The sequence below is a fragment of the Oreochromis niloticus genome, linkage group LG18 (genome assembly GCF_001858045.2).
Source record: "Oreochromis niloticus isolate F11D_XX linkage group LG18, O_niloticus_UMD_NMBU, whole genome shotgun sequence".
Classification (NCBI taxonomy): Eukaryota; Metazoa; Chordata; class Actinopteri; order Cichliformes; family Cichlidae; genus Oreochromis; species Oreochromis niloticus.
The window spans coordinates 6,274,351-6,295,520 of record NC_031982.2 but is presented as its reverse complement, the minus strand read 5'-3'; the positions used below and the strand labels follow the sequence as shown (position 1 = coordinate 6,295,520).

Here is a 21,170-nt window from a genome sequence, read left to right as displayed (position 1 = left end):
CCTTTCTTTTGTATTCGAATGCTTGGTTTGAATGTCAGCAAGTTGTCTTGACCATGTGCTTGTGCCTAAATGGTGCCATGTGATTGGCTGATTAAACAATTGTGTTAACGAGCAGTTGGTGTACCTAACAAAGCGGCTGTTGAGTGTATTGCTTAATATAAGATTTCAGCAGCTTAACAGTTCAGATCTGCACTGTAATATGTGGTGTGCATGTTATCTTGATGAAATAAACAAGCCCTTCCCTGCCACAGATGTCCCCTGGATAGCAGCATATGTTGCTCCAAACCTGAATATATCCTTTAGCATTAATAGCACTGATGCCATGGTCACTGATTAACTTTAGATTGAGAAATGTTAAGGAGGGTGAACGCCCATCTTTACTTCTGAAACACTCCATTTCAGTTTCTTTCCACTCGATAGTTTTGTTTGGCTGGCACCAAATACATCTTTGCAGATACAAATTTCCCAGTTTCACCTAAATTTATCATTTCAATGAGATGCAAATGGTCAGCAGCAGAAGACCACAGAGCATGCCACTCCTTTATTTGAAATATTTAGCAGTTTAGCAAGTCCAAACTTGGAATCAGGGTTATGAGAGGTTACGTCTATTAAATTCAAACACTATTATTTAGTGGGACATAATGTTCACCATCTCGTTTTAGGAGGAATATCATTTTGTAGCTATGGGTCCACAATCAATTCAAAAATATAGCATACTACTTCAAACATCACATCTAAGTTATACCTACAAACAGCACCTATAGTCTCCCTGAGTCAGCGATGAAAAACATGTGGCACACAGGCAGACTTACTGTTGACTGTAAATGACTTGTAAGATTTTTAGCATTACACATCAGCAGATCCAGATCAGATCTAATCCTGAGTTCCCCATGCAAACAATTCCAGTCAGTTCTCATTCCAGTGAGTTCATTTGGTCTGTTTACAGTATCAGCATGTAGGTTCACTCAGCATGCAACAAACAAGGATTAAAGACAGCATTTGCACATTGTTTTGTTGTTTGAAGGTAAACTGGAATTTGGTAGACCGCTCCAGCTGAAAAGATAAAACAATCTATACTAATGACTGCACATATACAGTCACCTATCTATATGTCTGTCTCCATACACATTTAGTGTGATGTTTAATTTATTATATCCACAAGGTCAATGCATATTAATTACTTATACTGACTACTAAGCTTAATTAAGAAATGAATTTCACACAGTTCATAATGAAATCTTCGAGCGGTGTGTGACGCTGCAGTTTCTTGCTCTCACCTGAGTTCCCAGTCCCAGAAGGATGAGCATGAAGAAGAAAAGCAGCGACCACAGCGGCGAGATTGGAAGCAGAGTGAGGGCTTCTGGGTAGGCCACAAAGGCCAGCCCCGGGCCGTGGTCAGCCACCTCTGACACGGGGACGTTGAGGTGGTGTGCCATGAAGCCCAGGATGGAGAAAATGACAAAGCCAGCATAAACGCTGGTGGCACAGTTGGTTATACTGATGATGATGCTGTCTCTGTATGTTGAAAGGAACAAAGAACAAAACCAATTATATGAATACATACCGAACACATTTTAAATGGTTAAGAGAAAACAAACGGGATCAGCTGATCTCGATCTACTCAACAGTCTGCTGAAATGTCAACGTTTAATAAAACTGTGAATTAATATAGAAGATGGCTTCATTAGTCTTAATAGGCACGATGTGTGAGTCAAGATAGTGTTGTAAAGCTCATTTACTCTGTTTACACTAGTGCTGTTTTTCTGCTCTTTTTTTGACATCTGACTGTTGCCCGGGAAACACCTTTTCATCTTCTCTCCCTCCGACACAGACTCGGACTTTGACCGTGTTCAGATCTAAACAAGGGAATACTGTGTTTCCACACTGCTTTCTTTTCTCACATTTCCTGTTTAGGGTTACCACAGAGGATGTCTTTGATCACTTTGATGCCAGTCCGTTTCCCCACACATACGGATTCTGCTCGGTCCCACTCTATCTGCACTTCTGCATGCACACCAACTGGTGGTGTTACAGGAGTGCAAAAAGCATCTCCACCAGGGATGGAGCTGCAGAACACAAGCTGATTAAGTTGCCGTGCAGCTGTGTGCACTGATAGCACAACTTCAAGCTTCTGGCAGAGGAACACATTATATCTTTAGCTTCTCTCCTTAGCGCCCTCCCCCGACACCCTCACTCCATCAGCATGTGTGGACAAGCTCAGGAGAGTAAATGACATCTTTTTCCCTCCTTATCTCCTTCTCTGTCCTTTTTCCTCCATCTTCACCTTCACTTTGGCTTCTTGCACGCTCCCCTGGTGTTCAAGCACATGGCAACCAGCCTCCTAACACGAGTCCAAAAGAGCGTTTATCTCTGTGCCCACTTACCTCAGCTTCTCTTTTTGCGAATGACTATTTTACCCCACTGCTCATAGTTGCTCCTTAACTCTTGCTCTCACTCATTAGCTCATCTGATGCATAAACTCAAATAAGGTCAGGCTTTTTTTCCAGAGCGAGTTACACTCAGCACAGCACTCACCACAATAACAAAACCAAACCTATACTGTGTTAATGTTTTTATAGGTGTGCTTTTAAGGTGCTGGCAGTTGGATTTTACTCCCTTTAGACAAAGCAAAGTCTTTTCCTCCTAATTTCTTGCTTAGTAACTCATCATCGCCTGGCCCTGAATGTGTATTCTTTTTCCTTTAAAGCATAGCTTATAATGAGTTTACTCATCGTCTTTACCAACCTGAAACAGTTGTTGTGGAACTTGTTATATGAAGCCATGGTAATGAGACCACCCCAGGCACAACCCAAGGAGTAGAAGATCTGTGAGGCAGCATCTCCCCACACCTACACAAACAAACCCATAAACCGTCAGAGGCAGTACAATGATGGGGGGAAAAACCCAGTTCAGAAACATTTCCATATCAAGCGCATCTCATTCATCTACCTGCTAATGGAAGTGCATACCTTTGCATCAAGGACTTTCTGCCACTGTGGAGTCAGGTAGTACTTGATGCCATTGATGGCTCCATCCAGGGTGATGCCACGGATGAAGAGGATAGTCAGAACGACATAGGGGAATGTGGCTGTGAAGTACACCACCTGAACACACACAGATAATCACACAAGCTGTTAAAATCATCCTATACACAAGCGCCTTAAAATGCCGTCAAGCCAGGGTGCGTGTGTGCATGTGTGTGCGCTCTAGGCTCACCTTTCCAGATGATTTAACGCCCCTGATGAGACAGAGGAAGACGACAGACCAGGATACAGCCAGGCATCCCAGGATAGGGAGACGGACCTCTCCAAAGTTCCCAATATCATCAGAGATGTTCAACACATAGTGTCTGATAGACAGACAGACAGAGAAGGTTTCAGGTGCTTTAAATACTTTACATTTACACATCTGACTAAAGTTGTGCAAGAGAAGAAAACTCTGAAAGAGAAAAAAGGCCCAGCTTTGCACTCTATCAACAGTCTTCAGCACATAGATAATAGAAAACTTTAAGCAGAGCCACAAAAACCTTGTATCTTGTGATCAAACACATCCATCAATCTGAAATAGTCTATGTGTTATTTTAATTAGTAATGAACAGGTAGTCTGTACCGACAAGCTGAGCAGCCCCACATTACATAATCATATGTACCCTCTGTCATTAAAATGCTAAGAAAAGCATCAGAGAGTGCAGTTGCACAGGGCTGCTCCTTCTGCAACACATTTGAATAAGAGGCAGCAGATCATAACACTCTGACTTCCACTTTGATGGTCTATATTAATGCTACTAATTATGGATGTTAAGTGATGCGAATGCCACAGGAACTGCTACACTGGCACAAAAATGATGATAAAATTCCAAAGAAGTTGACAGTGCTATGCTACTGAAAGTACCAATGTTATTGGAGATTTCTGCAAGCACTGGAGATCCTGTACAATAACAATATGTGGAATGGCAGTGGCAGGTGCAGGACAGGTCTGCCTCAGCTTTAGTAATGAGAATCGTGATATTTCTCTTACACTTTTGCTCCCTGTGCAACAAAATGCGAGGGTGAAAACTGAAGCCAACGCGGAAGTGCCAAAATCTGTAGTGCCTGGAGTGTCAGGTCAGTCACTATAGGGTGCCTGCTGTGAAGTACGGTATGGCTCTAACATCGTAAGAGTCAAAACGCTAAAGTTCAGACAAAATGCAATTTCCAGAAGCCAGCGACTCACCTTATGGTTTATGCACACTCTACAATGCAAACCATCAAATTTCTAGCATTGTCACATCCCTGATAATTGATGCATATACACCACTCTCACTTTTAAATAACTGAACTTAACAGTAGATGTACCTGGATATCCGCTTAAAGATCTCCTACTTTATGCAGATTTTCGTGGCTGTGCTGGACAACAGAGTGCGCAGGAGTATAGTAAACACCCTGCATGTCAGCTGAGATGATGCAGACCCAACACTGTACAGAAACTTCTGCCAGTCCAGTCAGATCTAGTCCAAATATTTGAATACTTTCTGCAAACATGAGGCCTCTTTGAGGCAAGCTTATCTGATAGGTCCGAGTCAATTTCGACCTCTGTTAAGAATGATAGGCCTACACAACCAAGTCCAAAGAGGTTACTGGTATAAGTCGGCAAAACAAAGTGCATTACAAAACTCAATCATTGCATGAGCAAGCATTCCTGATTTATTTTATATATAGTACTACTTCGCAGAGAGAAACTTTTGGTTTAACTGCATTTTTGGTGTCAGCCTAAGTGCATCATATACTTCCTGTTCTTACTTCCAGTATTCCTCGCTTGGGCTGGTCCTCTTGGTCCGGTTCACTACCTCAGACACCCCAGCTACCAGGCTACTGGTAGCATTTGCCAGGCTAGCGTTGAACTGGTGTCCGCTGCTAACGACACCGCTGCAGTCTGGCGTGTTCCAGGGGTTGTTGCAGTAAGTCCATGGAAGCAGGTTTGTCATGGACAAGAAAAAGTAGTAGAAGGCAATGCAAATAACCACATTGTAGTATATCCCAATGTAGGTGGACACCACCATCATGCCGTAGCCCACGCCTGAAGGTTGGACAGGATGGAGAGAAAAAGATAACCAGGTAGAGTACATTAGAAACTGAAATGTGAAGTGGATGTAACTACTGCTGCCTAATCAAATTTTCATATAAACAATAAAATCAATATTCACACAAAGACATACACACGCATACCTTTAAACATGGGGCTGATCTTCCAAACCCCCAAACAGCCCAAGCTGGCAAACTGACCAAAGGAGAGCTCGAGGAAGAAGAGTGGAATGCCACAGAACACAAGCATGATGAAGTACGGCAGCATGAAGGCACCTGGAGGAGAAAGTTAACAAGGAAGTCAATTTCTCTGGTCCAGAAAGACTGGGAAGGATACACGAACACATTGATTTAAAGGGACACGTCATATTGGTTTCCAGCTTTATATTTTTATTCTTGGATTTTGCTAGAGTAGCTTAGTATGAATCCCAATTTAAATGTGAATCATCTACTGTTGGGCCTTGGTGGCCTTATTTCGTCCACTGTCTGGAATAAGCTGTTTTAACTCTGTCAAAGCCAACTGTCTTCTGATTGGATGCTCCTCAAAAACAGAAGGTTTGTACAGCAGCTGGATGGGCCTTGTGTGCTTACAGCCAGAACTGTATGCTGACAATAATAGACAATATTATTATATCCCCTCTATATGAAATCACTCGGAGCCAAAAGTAGAAAAAAACAAAACAAAACTGAAATTGAGTGTTTAGTGAGTCTACTCAAAAGTCTGAACTGACCTCATTATTGTAAATTTGGCCTTGTTTAATATGAGTGTCCAACGTTATTAAGTTATATGACAGAAAATGAAGACAAGCATAACTCGTCCCCTCTGATATAAATGGTGCCCTATTCAGTGTTTTGTTACCAGCAAACTCTTAAACAGCTAGATGCATGGTCTGAGAACACTTTTTGTGTTAGTCGTGACAAAAATATCCAAACCTACAAGGCAAACAAAAGTCAGCTGCCTCCTATTCTGTTACCTGACAAAGATAATAACTACCATGGAGCCAGATGAGCATAATTACTGCAGAGATGCCAAGTCCACAGACACCAGCAGACAAAAGAAATCAGGCACATTATATAAGCCGGCAGATGTAGTCTATAAGTATTCTACATAGGTAGGCTCTCCAGCTACAAGCCAGAGAGGTACAATGGACCACATGTTGTCATTAAAAACATGCTGTGCTATTATACGTTTAAAATACTTACGTGTAAGCAATGATGTGCAATTTAACACTTAACCAAATCAAGTCTTACATGAATTGGACCCATGCCAGTAATATAGTATACAAAATTATAACTGAACCTGCAATTAACAAAAAAAAAAAAAAAAAAAAAAAAGCCCATGAATTTCATCTGTTATATAACTTCCCCAGAGTGAGCAGAGAGGTCACTAAATGTCCAGAAGAGTCTGTTCAGCAGTGCAGCAACTCTCTGGTGGTTCAGACTGGACCAAAAACCAGACGGTCATCTATGTGTGTGTGCACGCGCTAGTATGTTTTCATAAGATACTCCACATGTGAACTATGTTGATGCAACCAGCTGATTCCGTCCAAACCTTTTCACTGCTGATGAAGTGAACTGTCACTGCTGCAGTATCTGCAGCTGTGTGTTGAGCTAACGCATAGCCTGCATATAGAAAGTCCTTGCGCAGGAACGCAAGGCTCCTGCATGCATGACACAAATCCAAATATTTGCACTGTAGGCTTATTATCTGCAGCTGGGGTCATGCCAAGGAAATTAAGCACTGAGTGAGGAGAACTGGACCAACATTGCTGCTTTTCACTACACGTTGGTACAATTCTTGTGCATGTTTTCAAAAGAAGATGCAAGGTATTTAAAACACAATTTAGGCTGTTTAATGTTTAATCCACAGCTTTTAGGATGCATCAGAGTAGGGAGCAAAAATACTGACAAAAGAGCTTATTTTGCTGTCATGATGTTCTTACGCACTGAATACGGTAGCTATATTATGAAAGCAGCATAACGGCAGCAGCACCTGGATCTGTTCTATGTGCTCAGACATATTTTGACAGCAATCACAGCCCAACAAACAATAACTGCAAACCTTTATGCCTAAAAAGATGTTTTGCATTGAAGTTGAGCACATAATGTGTGAGCTATTGTGGAAAAAAGACAGCTGCGCCGAGTATAGGTCTATGAAATATGTTTGAAACATCCGGCCTGCACAATGATCTGATTTTATATCTCAAACAAATACACAGAATAAAAGACCTTGCTAATAATGTTAGCACAAATAAGTAATCATACCTGCTAAATTTCCTTTTTTTGAGATTTTAACCCCAGTTTAACTGTTAAAGACCTTTTATTCTTTTCCTTTTTACTGGCACATATTCAGTGCCGTGGAAAAGTATTTTCCCCCTTCCAGATTTCTCCTTTTTTGTGCATATATGATATATAAAATAAAATGCAGCTTTTAAATATTGATTTCATTTATTAAGAGGGAAAAAAACTATCCAAACTACCTGGCCCTATGTGAAAAAGTAATTACCTTCCTCCCCTTGTTAATCATGAATTAACTGTGATTAATCACATTTGTTTGGAAAGTTAAGTTCAATTTCACTAGCCACACCAAAGCCTGATAATTGCCAGACCTGCTGAATCAAGAAATCACTTAAACAGAACCTGTCTGACAAAGTGAAGCAAGGTAAAAGATATCAAAAAGCAACACATCATCCCAAAGCTAAGAAATATAGTCATTGACATCTTCCAGTATGGAAAGGGTTACAAAGGAATTTCTGAGGATGTGGTACTTCAGTGAACCACAGTGAGAGCCAATATCCACAAATGGAGAAAACTTTGTGGTGGACCTTCCCAGTAGAGGCAGCCCTACCAAAATTACGGTGAAAGTACACAGATGACTCCTTCAGGAGGTCACAAAAGAACCCAGACCAACATCTATAAAACTGCAGGCCTCACGTGCCTCAGGTAAGGCCAGTGCTCATGATTCAAAAGTAAAAAAGAGACTCGGCAAAAATGACATCCATGGGAGACGTCCCAAGAGAAAACTACCCTCAGATTAGCTAAAAAAACAAACAAAAAATGTTTTACTGTTCCCCAAGACTTGTGAGAAAGTATTCTGTTGAAAACTAACCCAGCATTTCATATAAATAACATCATACCAACAGTCAAACACGGTGGTGGTAGTGTGATGGTCTGAAGCTACTTTGCTGCTTCAGGACTTGGATAACTTTCCATAACTGATGGAACAATGAATTTTACTCTCTACCAAAAAATCCTGAAGAGGAATATCCAACCATCAGTCTGTTCACTGAAGCTCCTGCTCACTTGGGTTATGCAGCAGGACAGTAAACCGAACCACCTCTGAATGGCTAAAAAACCCCAAATGAAATGGAGTGGCCTAGTGAAAGTCTGGACTCAAATCCAATACAGTTGCTTTGTCATGACCTTAAACAGGTCATTCATGCTCAAAAACCCTGTAATATTGGTGAAATAAAACCATTCTGCTAAAAAGAGTGGGACAAAATTTCTCCATGGCGATGTGAAAGACTCATTCCCAGTTATCACCAACGCACAAACACTAGTTCTTAGGTTTGGGGGGTAATTACATTTTCACACAGGACCAGACAGGTTTGGAAAGTTTTTTTTTCCCTTAATAAATAAAATCATCAATCCAAAACTGCATTTTGTATTTACCCGGATTTACTCTTTGTGTACTGTTAAAAAGCATTTATCATCTGAAACATGTAAGAGTGGCTAATATGCAAAACAAATTGGAACTCAAACACTTTTTCTTGGAACTGCATATCCGATTACAGCGTTGGATTATCATTTTAAACAACACTTAAACAACGCTTCGAATAATGATGTAAAAGTAGTTTCCGTGAGTCAGAACAGAAGACTTTGGACTCCCCTCTAAGCCCTGTTAGAGGGGCAGCCAATTAGAAGAAAGTAGGTTTAACCTCCTAAGACACGAACTCTTTCATTGCATGCATTTTTAATTTCTCTTTCCTATTTGGGCTGATTGGGACCTGATGAATGTAAAAACAAAGAATTTTTTTTTTACCTGATTTTTGTTTCTGAGAAAAATGAGATCCACATATGAGGACATTCGCTTTAAATTCCAATAGGACAGTGGCAGTATAACGTGCTTGTAAATGGATATCAGCCCTTGTAGAGCAAAATTTAGTATTTTGGTCTAGACAACCCAAAATGTGATGTCCACATATGTGGACGCGGGTCCTAGGAAGTTAAAGGAAGGGGGGTGTTAAAGGGAGAGGAGCCATCTTGTTTCAAACAGAGGATTTTTCAGCTGCTGATAAATTCTTAGTATCTTACTACACTAAAGGTTACAACCCAAACTACAAGTTTGAAAGCACCCACTAGTTGCCATGATAGGAAACATGATTGAATAACAGTGGTATTGCCTCTGAGCGACTGAATTATTTCTAAGTTGACACGTATCTGATCATATATACAGTGTAGAGAATATAAGGGGAAAGTCCAATCTCAATACAACAAACAAACAGAGAAAAAGAACCCTGAGAAAACCCGAACTTTCTCAGTTCTCGACCTATAGACTGTGTCTATCTGCATGCCTATATTATGTGCAAGAACCCCCTTTTAACAGGAAGAAATCTCATTCTACTTTTGAATATCCTCTGAACCACAAGTAACCCAGCAGTCGGAGAGCAAACTGCTTCGTTAGGATAATATGGTAATATGGAGGTCTTTAAATATGATATTAAATATTCAAGTACTTAAATGTGAGGAGAAGGATTTTAACTTTGAGCCTGTAATAACAGGGAGCCAATGAGGAGCCAATATAGGAGAAATACACTCCCTCTAAAAATATCAACAGTTTATAAAAGTCGATAAACAGAACAATAGTACATAACTGATATCGAAGTATTACACCTGGTAGGAAGGTATGGGAGGGAAGCTAGTCTAAAGGTGCACAAGTCTAATTCTACTTTCTTTTGTTTTAAATAGAGTTAATTCTTCCAAAACACAAGTTATATATGATATATACATAGTAAGCTTCTTTTAAATGTACAAAAATAAATAAATAAATAAATGAATAAATAAATGCAGCCCCTCAGTTTAGCCTGGGGAAGAAAATATTTTTTCTAGACTTGAAACCCACTTTAACTTTAACTTTCAGATTGGCAGGCTCTGTGGAAGTCTGCTGAGGAGCAGCAAATGTACAAAGTAATGTAATTACTCTCTTTCTGATGGCTCCATACAGGCTGGAGACTGAATATTAATATGAGGCTGGAGCAACAAACTGAGCAGGATATCAATACTACACTGATTGCCACTCGTTTACATATGTGGACCTCATTAATAGAACAGTTATAATAAATGCAGCTTCTGATGTTTAATAAAAATCAGTGTCTGTATCATATTATGAACACGGGTACACTGTAGTTTAGTTTGTCAATGCAAAGAAAATGGGCTCAGGTCTTCATTGTAATGCTTACCTCCTCCATTTCTGTAGCAGAGGTATGGAAACCTCCAGACATTGCCCAGGCCCACAGCATAGCCCACACTGGTGAGGACAAACTCAATCTGGTTTCCCCAGTTCCCTCTCCGGGAGTTTTCATCCTTCTTCACTGGCTCTCCTGGAACTGCTCCGTTCTACAACAAAGACACACAGAGAGATAGAGGTGACTTCAGGTGACAAGGAAGCAAGTGTGTTCCTGAGATAGTTCTGCTGCAGCAGGTCCGGCAAGAGCACCAGGCAAAGAAAAATCAAAAGGGAAAAACCCCCACCTCATTTAGAAGCATGAATGGGAAATGGATGCTATGACAGAGAGAAGAATCCTAAGAGCCCCTTTTTTCTACTTTTTTTTTAACCTTATTTGGCCATCGGATTCAAATGGATTGAAAGTATTGTTAGCAATCATCTTGGAGTGCATGTGGAGTTTAATTATTCACTGCTTGCACTCCCGCTCATTGAATATATTCTGTAAGCTTCTATCTCATCTACTGCAAAGTTTAACATAAACATAAGGTGGGTGCGCTGGAGCAAACAGGATGAGAAGTGAAATCAGCGCCTTAAGAACAGCCGATAAGCTTTCGGTCATGTCGTCCTGATTTGCAGCTTCTCTTCCTCCACTCCCTCCCTGCATCCCTCCATCTGCTGGCATCAGATGGTCGTTCTCTCCTGACCTCCTCTATAACCTCAGCTGTGTCTGTCTGTCTGTCTGTCTGTCTGTCTGTCTGTCTGTCTGTGGGTGCACAGCAAGGTACTTGTGCTCGTTCAGTGTAATAAATGCTGCTAATTTAGGATGTACTTTATTTTAGTGAAATTTGAGCACTGCCAGAGTTACATTCCTTCACCTGCCTCGCTACGATCTACGAAGTCTTGGGGTTTTACATAGATTTGCCTTCATTCTGGTAATTCAGTTAGACAAATCTATGTAAAGTACAACAACACAGCAAAATTGTTTTAATAGTTTTCAAGAGGTAAAATTTCTGTATTTATGTATGGTTCTGCTGGAGGTTTCTTCCTGTTAAAAGGGAGTTTTTCCTTCCCACTGTTGCCAAGGGCTTGCTCACAGTGAGTCGTCTGATCGTTGCGCTTTGCTCTGTATTATTGTAGAGGGATTGGTACTGTATATATATGAATACAATTTTTTGAGAGATTTGTATGAGATTCATAATGTGAAATAAGTGGAAACTTTCTTTTAGATACTGGCCTGACAAAGCATGCAAAGATTTGGAATAATTATTTCATTTTCATACATTTAAGTTTTTTACCTTTGTGTTAAAAGCAAGGTGGTTGGATGGACTATTACATTAGGATTTACTTTGCCACTTTTTTTTTTATGAATTTTTCTTGTTTTAAGATGCTTTTATACAGCAGTCTGGTTCTGGCCAATATAAATATATGTCTTATAAGCTCTTGCAGTCTGCTGTATGGATGACACCATTCATTCATCTGGGCTGCCTGTGTTATCTATGTGCGGCAGAGGCTGCTCTCTGAGACTCGTCGCATGAATACCCTGGTATTTTCAATGCGATTGGCTTTGAATCTGACGAAAATGAGGAATACTGGTCATAAAAACACACCCCCTCAGTTGCAGCAGCAAACTGGTAATTCTTCTGCAGTGCCATAAAAGTTTAAAAAAATATATTATTATTTATTAGATTTGCATGTTTGGTTTTAACATTACAAAAATACTTCAGGACACGATGTTCTGGAGAGAAAACGGTGCACAGACAAAGAACCACCAGCCTCACACTTCATGCTTCCAGAATACAGCGAGACATCTTGTTCATAAACAGAAAAATTACAAATAGAATTTTTTTAAAGTCAGAAACAAAACAGCAACAACCGCACAAAACAAACAAACAGCTGTGCTATTTTCCCCAAAGCCCTGTAGTTTGTCTTTGAGTCTAGCTGTGCTTGCATGGTAGAAGAGCAAAACAACGATCTTTTTTTTCCCCCTTAGCATCCTTGACCTTTCGTTGTGCTAGGCTAAAGGCTGCAGGTGGGACACACAGGAAGATCAGCAAACACAAGTGTCGTGGGCAAGGAGCTGTTCGCAGTGAAAACCACGGCCACAGCGGCGTGCAAGTGCAAACCATCAGCGGTGGGCCTGCCTGCGCAGCGTGTTGCACATTATGACATCTCCGTCTGGAGTTGACTTTGGAAGGAAAAGAAACATGCGAGACAGCTGCGTGTTCTTGCTGTGCCTCTTGTATGTCTTTCCCTATTAGAAGCCAGGTGTGGGCCTTTAGAAGATACACACAGGCACATGCACACGAACACAGGTTGACACGCTGTGTGTCCGAGACCAGACAAACACGAGCAAGAGACAAAACACTAGGAATAGTGCTGACCCCTAAATCTTAGGTGTCAGCTCTTCAAAACTTCAACCTGATGTTTTAAGACAGGTACACACACACACACACGCATGCACGCAAGCACGCACACGCACACACACACACACACACACACACACACACACCTCTCACAGTGAATTTGAAGTTGAAAACTAGCAGTGGACATGAATCTTTTGAAAAACAGACATTGTGTCAGTGCAAAGTTCATACATTTAAAACGCAAAAATCATTATTTACTGTGAAAAACCTGATTTTTCTTGTAGCAATAAAATACATTGGAATGAATTTATATCCAATTAGGTCAGACCTTTTTTGGGAAACACACTTATTTGGTCACAGTCAGATGAGAAACCTGATACTGCTCTAACGTATGCCATATGCAAACGGACAGCCAGCAGTAGCTTAGCTTAGCTAACTTGCTGTAAACAGGAGAGACCAGGCGCATAAAGACAACATGCTGGGGATTACATTTCAGAGTATTTGCAGCTATCTGAAACATGCAACCAGTCCCGACTGGTTGCTTAGTAACACAACAGTATCATCAAGACAAGATTAAAGGTCACACCTAAAATCTCTCTGAAGAAAAAGCAGGCAACTATTTAATCACAGGGAATAGTCCTCATTGATCAGACAGCAGGATAATTATGAGGCACCATCTTTCTTTTGCAGCAGTCTCCATTCATCCTTCCATCCAAATTCACCAATTCATATAAAAGTTGTGGGAGCATTTATAGTTTTAACTGGGCAACTTGAACTTTTATATAGTGTACTTTCATCATTTTGAATATAACCCCCCCCCCAAAAGTAACACAAAATATTGAGGTCAGACGTCACCATCTTAAACTCTCAAAAGCTAAATTAACCATTTGAGAGCACTTAACATGTAGATGTTTAGATGTTGGGTTTTGATAGCATACATTTTCCAGACTCGTTTGCTCATTTAGATGCTGTAAAGCCTCCTTCATCTGCTTTGTTGGATCCCTTGGCTTTTCTTGGACTAACACTACGTGGAAAACACCACATTTGCTTGAAGATGTGGACGAGCAGACTGAGATACATCACTTTAAAAGTGCTTTATCAGAAAACATATAAGGCAAATGTATAGTGTTTGCAGATCATTCTTGGGCTTACTGAAGCTGACTTAAGGCTCATCTGTAGTAAAAAATAAAAGGTTTAACTACTTTATATATACACACACACACACACACACACACACACACACACACACACACACACATCTGTATGCGCAGGGCAAAAGCAAAACTTTGTGTTTTTCACGACACCCCTGGCTTCCTTGACTGACCCCAATATCTGTATCTTTCCATCCAGGTGTTGTAGCCTGTGGTGTTGGCTCACAGGTCCCTTCGGTCACTCAGTCAGATGGACAGATTCCTCTCTCTCTTTCCCTCCACCCTTCCATGTCCCCATCACGTGCTTCCCTAGAACCATCTGGGCTTTATATAAGACCCACGCGTGCCCTCTCCCCGTGGCTCTCCTTCTGTTTAGCTTAAAAATTCTCTCTCTTTCCAGGGTCTCTTTCGAGTGACGGTGACTTCACTGAGACTCATGACTCTATCATCTCAGTTGCTGCTTTGGTACTCAAAACTGCTTAAAAAGACAGACTTAAAATGAGAACCACTAAATTTTGTTCAGCTTACATGCAGTTCTTCAATGGTGTCACGTTATGCTTCATATAATGAGTGCATTTCCTGACCAGGGTCACAAAGAGTGTGCTGTACCAGAAACCTCCTTGTGACTTTACTTTGGTCGAAAGCAGATTACTGTCGTCGCCTGTGCTGTATGTTGAAGACGCCGACTTGTCTGCAAACTTTTGCCAGTTACCCTCCGAGCCCTTGCTAAACTTGAAAAAGCGTGATGCAAACCAGAAATTGCCTTCAAAGAAAAGACAGTTGGCAACTTTTACTTTGAAAGTAAATAATTTCCATTTCTGGTTTCCAATGCATATTTTGAAGTTTCACTTGGAAGCTTGCGAGCATCTGCAGACAAGTTATCATCTACCATACAAACCACAGTTAGTAGTCAAACCAGTCACTGGGACGTTTTTGGTGCAGCACCTTCTGTATAACCAATTTCAGCAATCTCCAGCAACCACTTGTCAACCCGTCTGGGAATATGCTTTTTTTTAGTGACTGGTTGTTTGTCAGGCCTGATGTAGGCCTCCCTGAACATGGCTTTCGCAATCGATTTCACAGCAACCAACAGCAAGCTTTCACAACTGGTTGGGGAATACACATTTTCTATTGCAACTAGTGGTCAGTTGGTCACCAGCTGGGCTTTAAGCCTGTGTGACTGAGGCCCATCACTACCATTATGTCAAACAAAGATGACAGGAAGTAGATCTGACGAAGAAACCAAGGGACAGTGAACGCTCATAGGCTAGTTACTTGTCAGCTACAAAGAAAAGCATAGCTGATTTATCCTCCTATTTGACTCTAATGTGGAACCAAAATTTACAACATCAATACTGTGTTGTATTTATGAAGAAATTAAACTAGCGAAGGAACTGCAGAGTCCCAGAGACGTCTGTACAACCTCATGTTATATTTAAACCAGAGATGTTTAAGACATTCCCATAATGGCTTCATTTTTACAGCCTATGTTGTTAAAAACAGAGACTACAAGAATAACAAATTATTATTCAGCCTCATTGAGGAAACTGACTCCCGGAGTTCAAAATGTCTTAATGGAGTTTTAGAGCAATAGTTTAATGAACATAGACATACAAAAACATGATTTACATTAAAAAAAAAATATGCAATCTACCCTTAAATATAAAAACAACCAAAAAAGATGGCAACCAACCAGTGACACACTGAACCTGTTAGACAAATTCAGTAAAATTTCAAATGATATCATTTGTGGCTGCACAACGCAAGTTGCATCACTATCATTTTACTAAAGGATTGTTAAGAGCACCAAATAAACAGAACAGATGGAGCTGGGGCAGGTTTGTACTTTTGCTTTCACATGCTGAAATCAAGTATTGACTTCAGCCAGTGTCTGATTCATTTCTGATTAGCCAGCGTTTAATTACATTCAGAGCCTGCTGCATAAGGGCACTCAGCAGTAACGACACATTGATACTCGCAATAGTACTAAGGGCCATTAGTTACCTATTCTGTAAGAGTAATCTCATAAGTGTGACTCCAACATTTTGTCAAACAGCAGCTGACAAAATAAGAGCATCTAACTCTTCTCTCCCAGAAGCTTAACTCGAAAAGATTGTCAGCTCAGTGCCTGAAATGTAAATGAAACGAGAACTGCTGATCTGCATTGTGCAGGCTTAGAATGGAAAGTGACATAAGGCGGAATCAGTGCGATTTACACAAACATGTGTCACTCTACAAAGGCTTGCAGGTGTTCTGTGAAGAGAATAGATGCTCTCCAGTAGGACGGATGTATAACCCTTCAAAAACTCACTAAGATGTTTTTCGCAGCATGTCACATGTCTGCTGCAGGTAACGCTTTATCAAAAAAAAAAAAACAGAACAAAAAAACATAGACATGTAAATAAATGAAAAGCATGTTAGGATGTATCACATTCAACATCAGTGTCAAGTATCACCGCCTGCTTGTTTTGGAAACCTGTCATAAATATTAAATAAATGTAATAGAAGTTATTGGTTTGTGTTCTCGCTGCAAAGGTAATTCAGTTTCATCCCGCCGCTGCACCTCTCCCCTCATGTGTTTCCTCTTGAAGTTGCTGTTGCTCATCCTCCCTCCTCTCACAGCCCACAGAGAGCACTTCAGCTTTGTGGACTCTACACAATATCACACACACATGCATTTAAATGCACACACCAGGTCAATTTGACAGACAGCAGCACAAACCTTCAAACCGACATCTCCTGACAGCTGCAGCCATGTTCGTAAGAGATACTGTCCACTGGAGTGTGGCAAGAACAACAAAATTCCTTTCAGCTTATGGAAACGCACATGCACGCGCACACGCACACAAAATTTACTTTTGCTTCTACAACTACAAATGTGGTTAGGACACCATGTTCTTAGAGCACAGTGTACTGGCGCTTCTCTTATTTTGAAAATTCCCTGTACTACTTCCATCTCTCTCACACACTTCAACAGTCACAGCTCCACATACAATCCCAACCAGAGAGCAGTGAGCACAGTGCTGGGCTCTGCAAAGACTTGATAATCTCTCCTAACAGAATGTGATTTGTTAATATCGTGCAACTGCTTACTGTGCGTGTCATTTCCTGCCTGAAAGAAATTTATTTTTGAGACATCTCCTGTAGAGCGATGGCATTTTACCGACAGTTCAACGGTCTCACATGGGAAGCTGGTTCTCCATGCACATTTGCAAGTTCCATCCAGTGAAAGTTTAAATGGCTTCTTTAAGCAAATAGTTACATCCATGTTCATTTTAGAGACACCATCAGTTGTGTGATATGTATATTCAGAGACAGAAGTGGTTTAGTAAGAAAAACAATTCAACTAAAGAGGATTTGATAATAATTTTTGTATGCCATAAACTGGAATTATCCTGCTAATAATTCATATGTCTATGACATGCAACAGCACAACAGCACTGTGGGGCGACTGTACCATAGGTTTCCATAGTAAATGCAAAGCTCTTTACAGATGCCTTAATGTAGGTGAGTAACAACAGCTGTTAATTTCACACAGGCACTGATTAGTCTGCCTTTTTGCATGTGGGGATGAGATTACAGTGTTTGTACTGTTGCCTAATAACACTTGTAGTTTTGGGTGTGACCTGAATAAAAAACAACCACAAATGTCTTTTAAACGCTCATAGACGCTCTGGTTACCTATGTGTGATTGTAGATGTTGTGACCGAAATCTCTGTTTTCCTCATATAAATCCAGATGTTACTATTCGTGGTTGTAGTTGTGCTCTGCAAATCATCCTCAAGCGCTCCTTATTGAGTTTGAAAACACTACAAGGGAGGGAAACATTATGCCACAGTGTTCGTTGTGGTTACGCATAAAAGCATGTTTGAAATGAAGACCTATCCCAGGTGCCATTATTAGCCTTTTGAAAGAAGCACTCATTGAAAAAAATTGCCACAACATCAGTCTGACTGCTTTTGTCCGTTCAAATCTCAAACAGATGTGAAGCAGTGGTAAAAATGGAGCTTTACCACTGCTCTAGAGGAAAACTAGAGAAAGTATTCAGTATATTCATGTCCATAAATTCTATGAGAGATCAATGGCTATTAAATGTTAAAAGAATAACAGCCAGTGAAAGATGGCCTTTTGACATGTGGACGTTGCCTTAATCAGCTGTACCAGATAGGAACTGTGATTATTTTACTTACTTTATTTGTTTTTGACCATCTTTGGTCACCATTTCATTATATACTGTCATATATGTGAGGGAAAACCGACACAGGATCCAATATATAATTAGCATGTGCACACTCATGCTGCTGTATTATGTACGTACATGCTACTTTGTGATATCCAGGTGTTATTATTCAAACAGACCTTGCTGTTTCGCAGAACTTCAGCTATTTTAATTCAAATTGGGTCAGTAAGTTCTTAATACCTCATTTGGGTTTATGAACTTGAAGTGGAACTGGATACAGGAAAAAAATAAATGTGACACATAAAGGAAATGGAGACTGGGTATAGGTCTGTGTAAATCAGTGTGCATATATGGGTTGATTAAAAAAAATGTCAAGGTTTTGTCCTAATCCAGTTAAAACTGTATAGATTAAATTTATCATTAGTGTTACAGTCACTGACTCACCAATCTGGATTTGACCAGCAGTGCAAAGAGAAATAAAATAACTGTTATTATAAACAGAAATTATATGTAGTTTTTGCAGGTTTAGGGTAAATAAGAGGCAGAGCTAATGTTAAAGTGTCCTTTGACCTGTCATTGTGAGTTCTGTGTTTAAATTCAACCAAGGAGGTAAGCAGCCAGTCTGCAGTAGAACCATGTTGCATCATTATATGATGCAATGGTGAGTAAGAAAAGAATGGCCTGTGATAAATCATAACAGACAGATACAAAGAATAAAGAGGCTTCAAGGTGGATGAACATTCATATAAACAAAATCGCCTTAATCAAGTGTAATCATTTTCAATTTTATAACCATGGAGGGTTTGAATACAGACTGTGGGGCTGGATATTTTCAGGTGACCTGGTGAATATCGTGCACTTAGTTTCATCAGAGTTTAAAACAGCTTTTGTCTGATGAAAAGATTTCTGAAATATACTGTATCATTAGCAGACTGTACATGTGCAATTGTCAAGGAAGGAGCCAGTGGCATATAAAATGGTGTCATCTACATAAAAATGTACATTACAGTTTTGGGTGGCAGAGATAATATTGTTTGTCTACAGAGTAAATAAAAGAGGTCCAAGAAAACATCCTTCTGGAACATTTACAAATGCTTTACCTGTTTGCTTTACCTGAAGACGGTTTGTTATTCGATGATTTTTACTCACTCAGGGAGAGAAAATTCATCTTTTATTATACCTCAAAATGCAATGAAAACACATTTTCTTGTTTCTGGAGATAAAAGTGAAAATTAGACCACATAACTGCATGTGATGTCTCATACACTATTTGGCAAATCGGTAGTCAGGTGTATTTTGTGTGCAATCTCACAAGCAGCTCCAAATGTAACACCAGATCTCTAAATCACTAGTTTTGTATTTTAGGCACTATGTAGAGCTTTGATTCAGTTAAAAAGGACCTCTAGCACCAGAATGGCTTTTTGATGTCGGTACTTCTCTAGCACCAGAATAACTCATCCAGTCTCTTGAAATTAAAAGCAAAGGTCAAATGTCATTCAAAGAGGAAAACTAGAGAAAGTATTCAGTATATTCATGTCCATAAATTCTACGAAAGATCAAAGGCTATTAAATGTTAAAAGAATAACTGTTCAAGAAGGATTTAACAACATATTCTGTTCCTTCCCATCAGTTCATCGTGCTTTTCATTCAATCTTCTTATACATTTAAATCATAGTTATGCAAAAAATTAGTATAATGTTAGTTCAAGAAGATCATGCTCAATCCCAGCAGATCAACAGCTTATATGTAAATGCTGGCCACCACCACCTGGGGCCTTAGCAGATTCCCATCTGTGCATCCTATTTTAGTCTTATAACAAACATGCTGCTTAAGATACTTCAGTATGTATATAGTTCCTGCCCCACTGCAAACCACTTTGCAACCCAACATGTTGCTCACCATTTTACTTATACAGTCCTGATACTACTAGTGAAATAAAATGTCAACACCAGTTCTCGGTGATCAGGGAAGAAACATTATCATTTTCCCAGACTGTCCACCAGCTAATATCAGGGCCCTGGTGTTTGATTGTGGCACATGTAATCTCTCTCACTCCATCTATGCAGGAGTTTAGTAAACATGTCTGTCTGCAGTGACTCAATCCAATTGGTTATTATGGTACAAAAAGCCTACCGGATCCCCCCGCAAAAACAGTCTGCTCAAAGCTCTCTTTATGAGTGGGCTGTGAGGTGAGAGTAATAGGCCTAAAGACACTGCAGACCGTGGCTTCTCAACCTGCTACCATTGGGGCCACATACCAAAGAATCCCACTGGGCAGGGACTGAATAAATTCCGCTCCATGGCTGATTAATTGAAACCAATGGATGGGGTGTTGGGAGGAGGAGAGAGGAGGATGAGAGAAAACCAAGCACTGTCAGATGAACGGTGGATAGATGACTGCCCAGAAGCTAGGGTCACCTACAGGTTACGTTACTCCCTACGCTGAGTGTCTTTCATAAGGTCAGGCATCTCTATTTCACTTTTAAAAAGTGCTGATGTATTAACATTCAGCTATGCTTCCAGGTGCACATATTTAGGAGTGACACATTCACAAGTGAATGAAATTAAGCACAGAAGAGTGTATCAAAATATCACGACAGCTAGCCAAAGAGTATGAGCAATGGCATAGTTGAAGAGTAACTTACTAGAGCCTGTCCGCAAGTTGCTATACAGAAAAATACAAAGGAAACCTCCTTTCATGATCTACAAAGCAAGTGCTTGGCCGATCAGTAGGAGGCTCTAAATGCATGTTACTCTTCCCAAAATACATTAAACATGAGATCTCAGTGATTAAGCTGGTTAGGGACAGATTGATTTGAGGTGTCATTTGGTAGGCATTCTACAGCACTGAAACCCATTGGAAAGTGTCTTGACAATTCTCCTGAACATACCTGGATAAAGTTAAGGCATCAGCATGCTTCTTTTCAGTTTCACAACTGTTTCCAAGTTTCCAACAAATAATATGAGAAA

General features: G+C 40.2%; 1 protein-coding gene across 4 annotated transcripts in view; it reads right to left on the bottom strand.

Annotated features, from left to right (window-relative positions):
• Positions 1-21,170, bottom strand: part of slc6a9 (solute carrier family 6 member 9) — a 77,917-nt gene that overhangs the window by 10,222 nt on the left and 46,525 nt on the right. For all 4 annotated transcript variants that reach the window (XM_013264675.3, XM_019348176.2, XM_025900374.1 and 1 more), the window contains 7 exons: positions 10,520-10,676; positions 5,205-5,336; positions 4,779-5,055; positions 3,217-3,349; positions 2,970-3,104; positions 2,746-2,849; positions 1,278-1,515 (listed from right to left, as the gene is read on the bottom strand). In XM_013264675.3, coding sequence (XP_013120129.1) covers positions 1,278-1,515; positions 2,746-2,849; positions 2,970-3,104; positions 3,217-3,349; positions 4,779-5,055; positions 5,205-5,336; positions 10,520-10,676 — 1,176 coding nt within the window. The remainder of the gene's footprint in view (positions 1-1,277; positions 1,516-2,745; positions 2,850-2,969; positions 3,105-3,216; positions 3,350-4,778; positions 5,056-5,204; positions 5,337-10,519; positions 10,677-21,170) is intronic.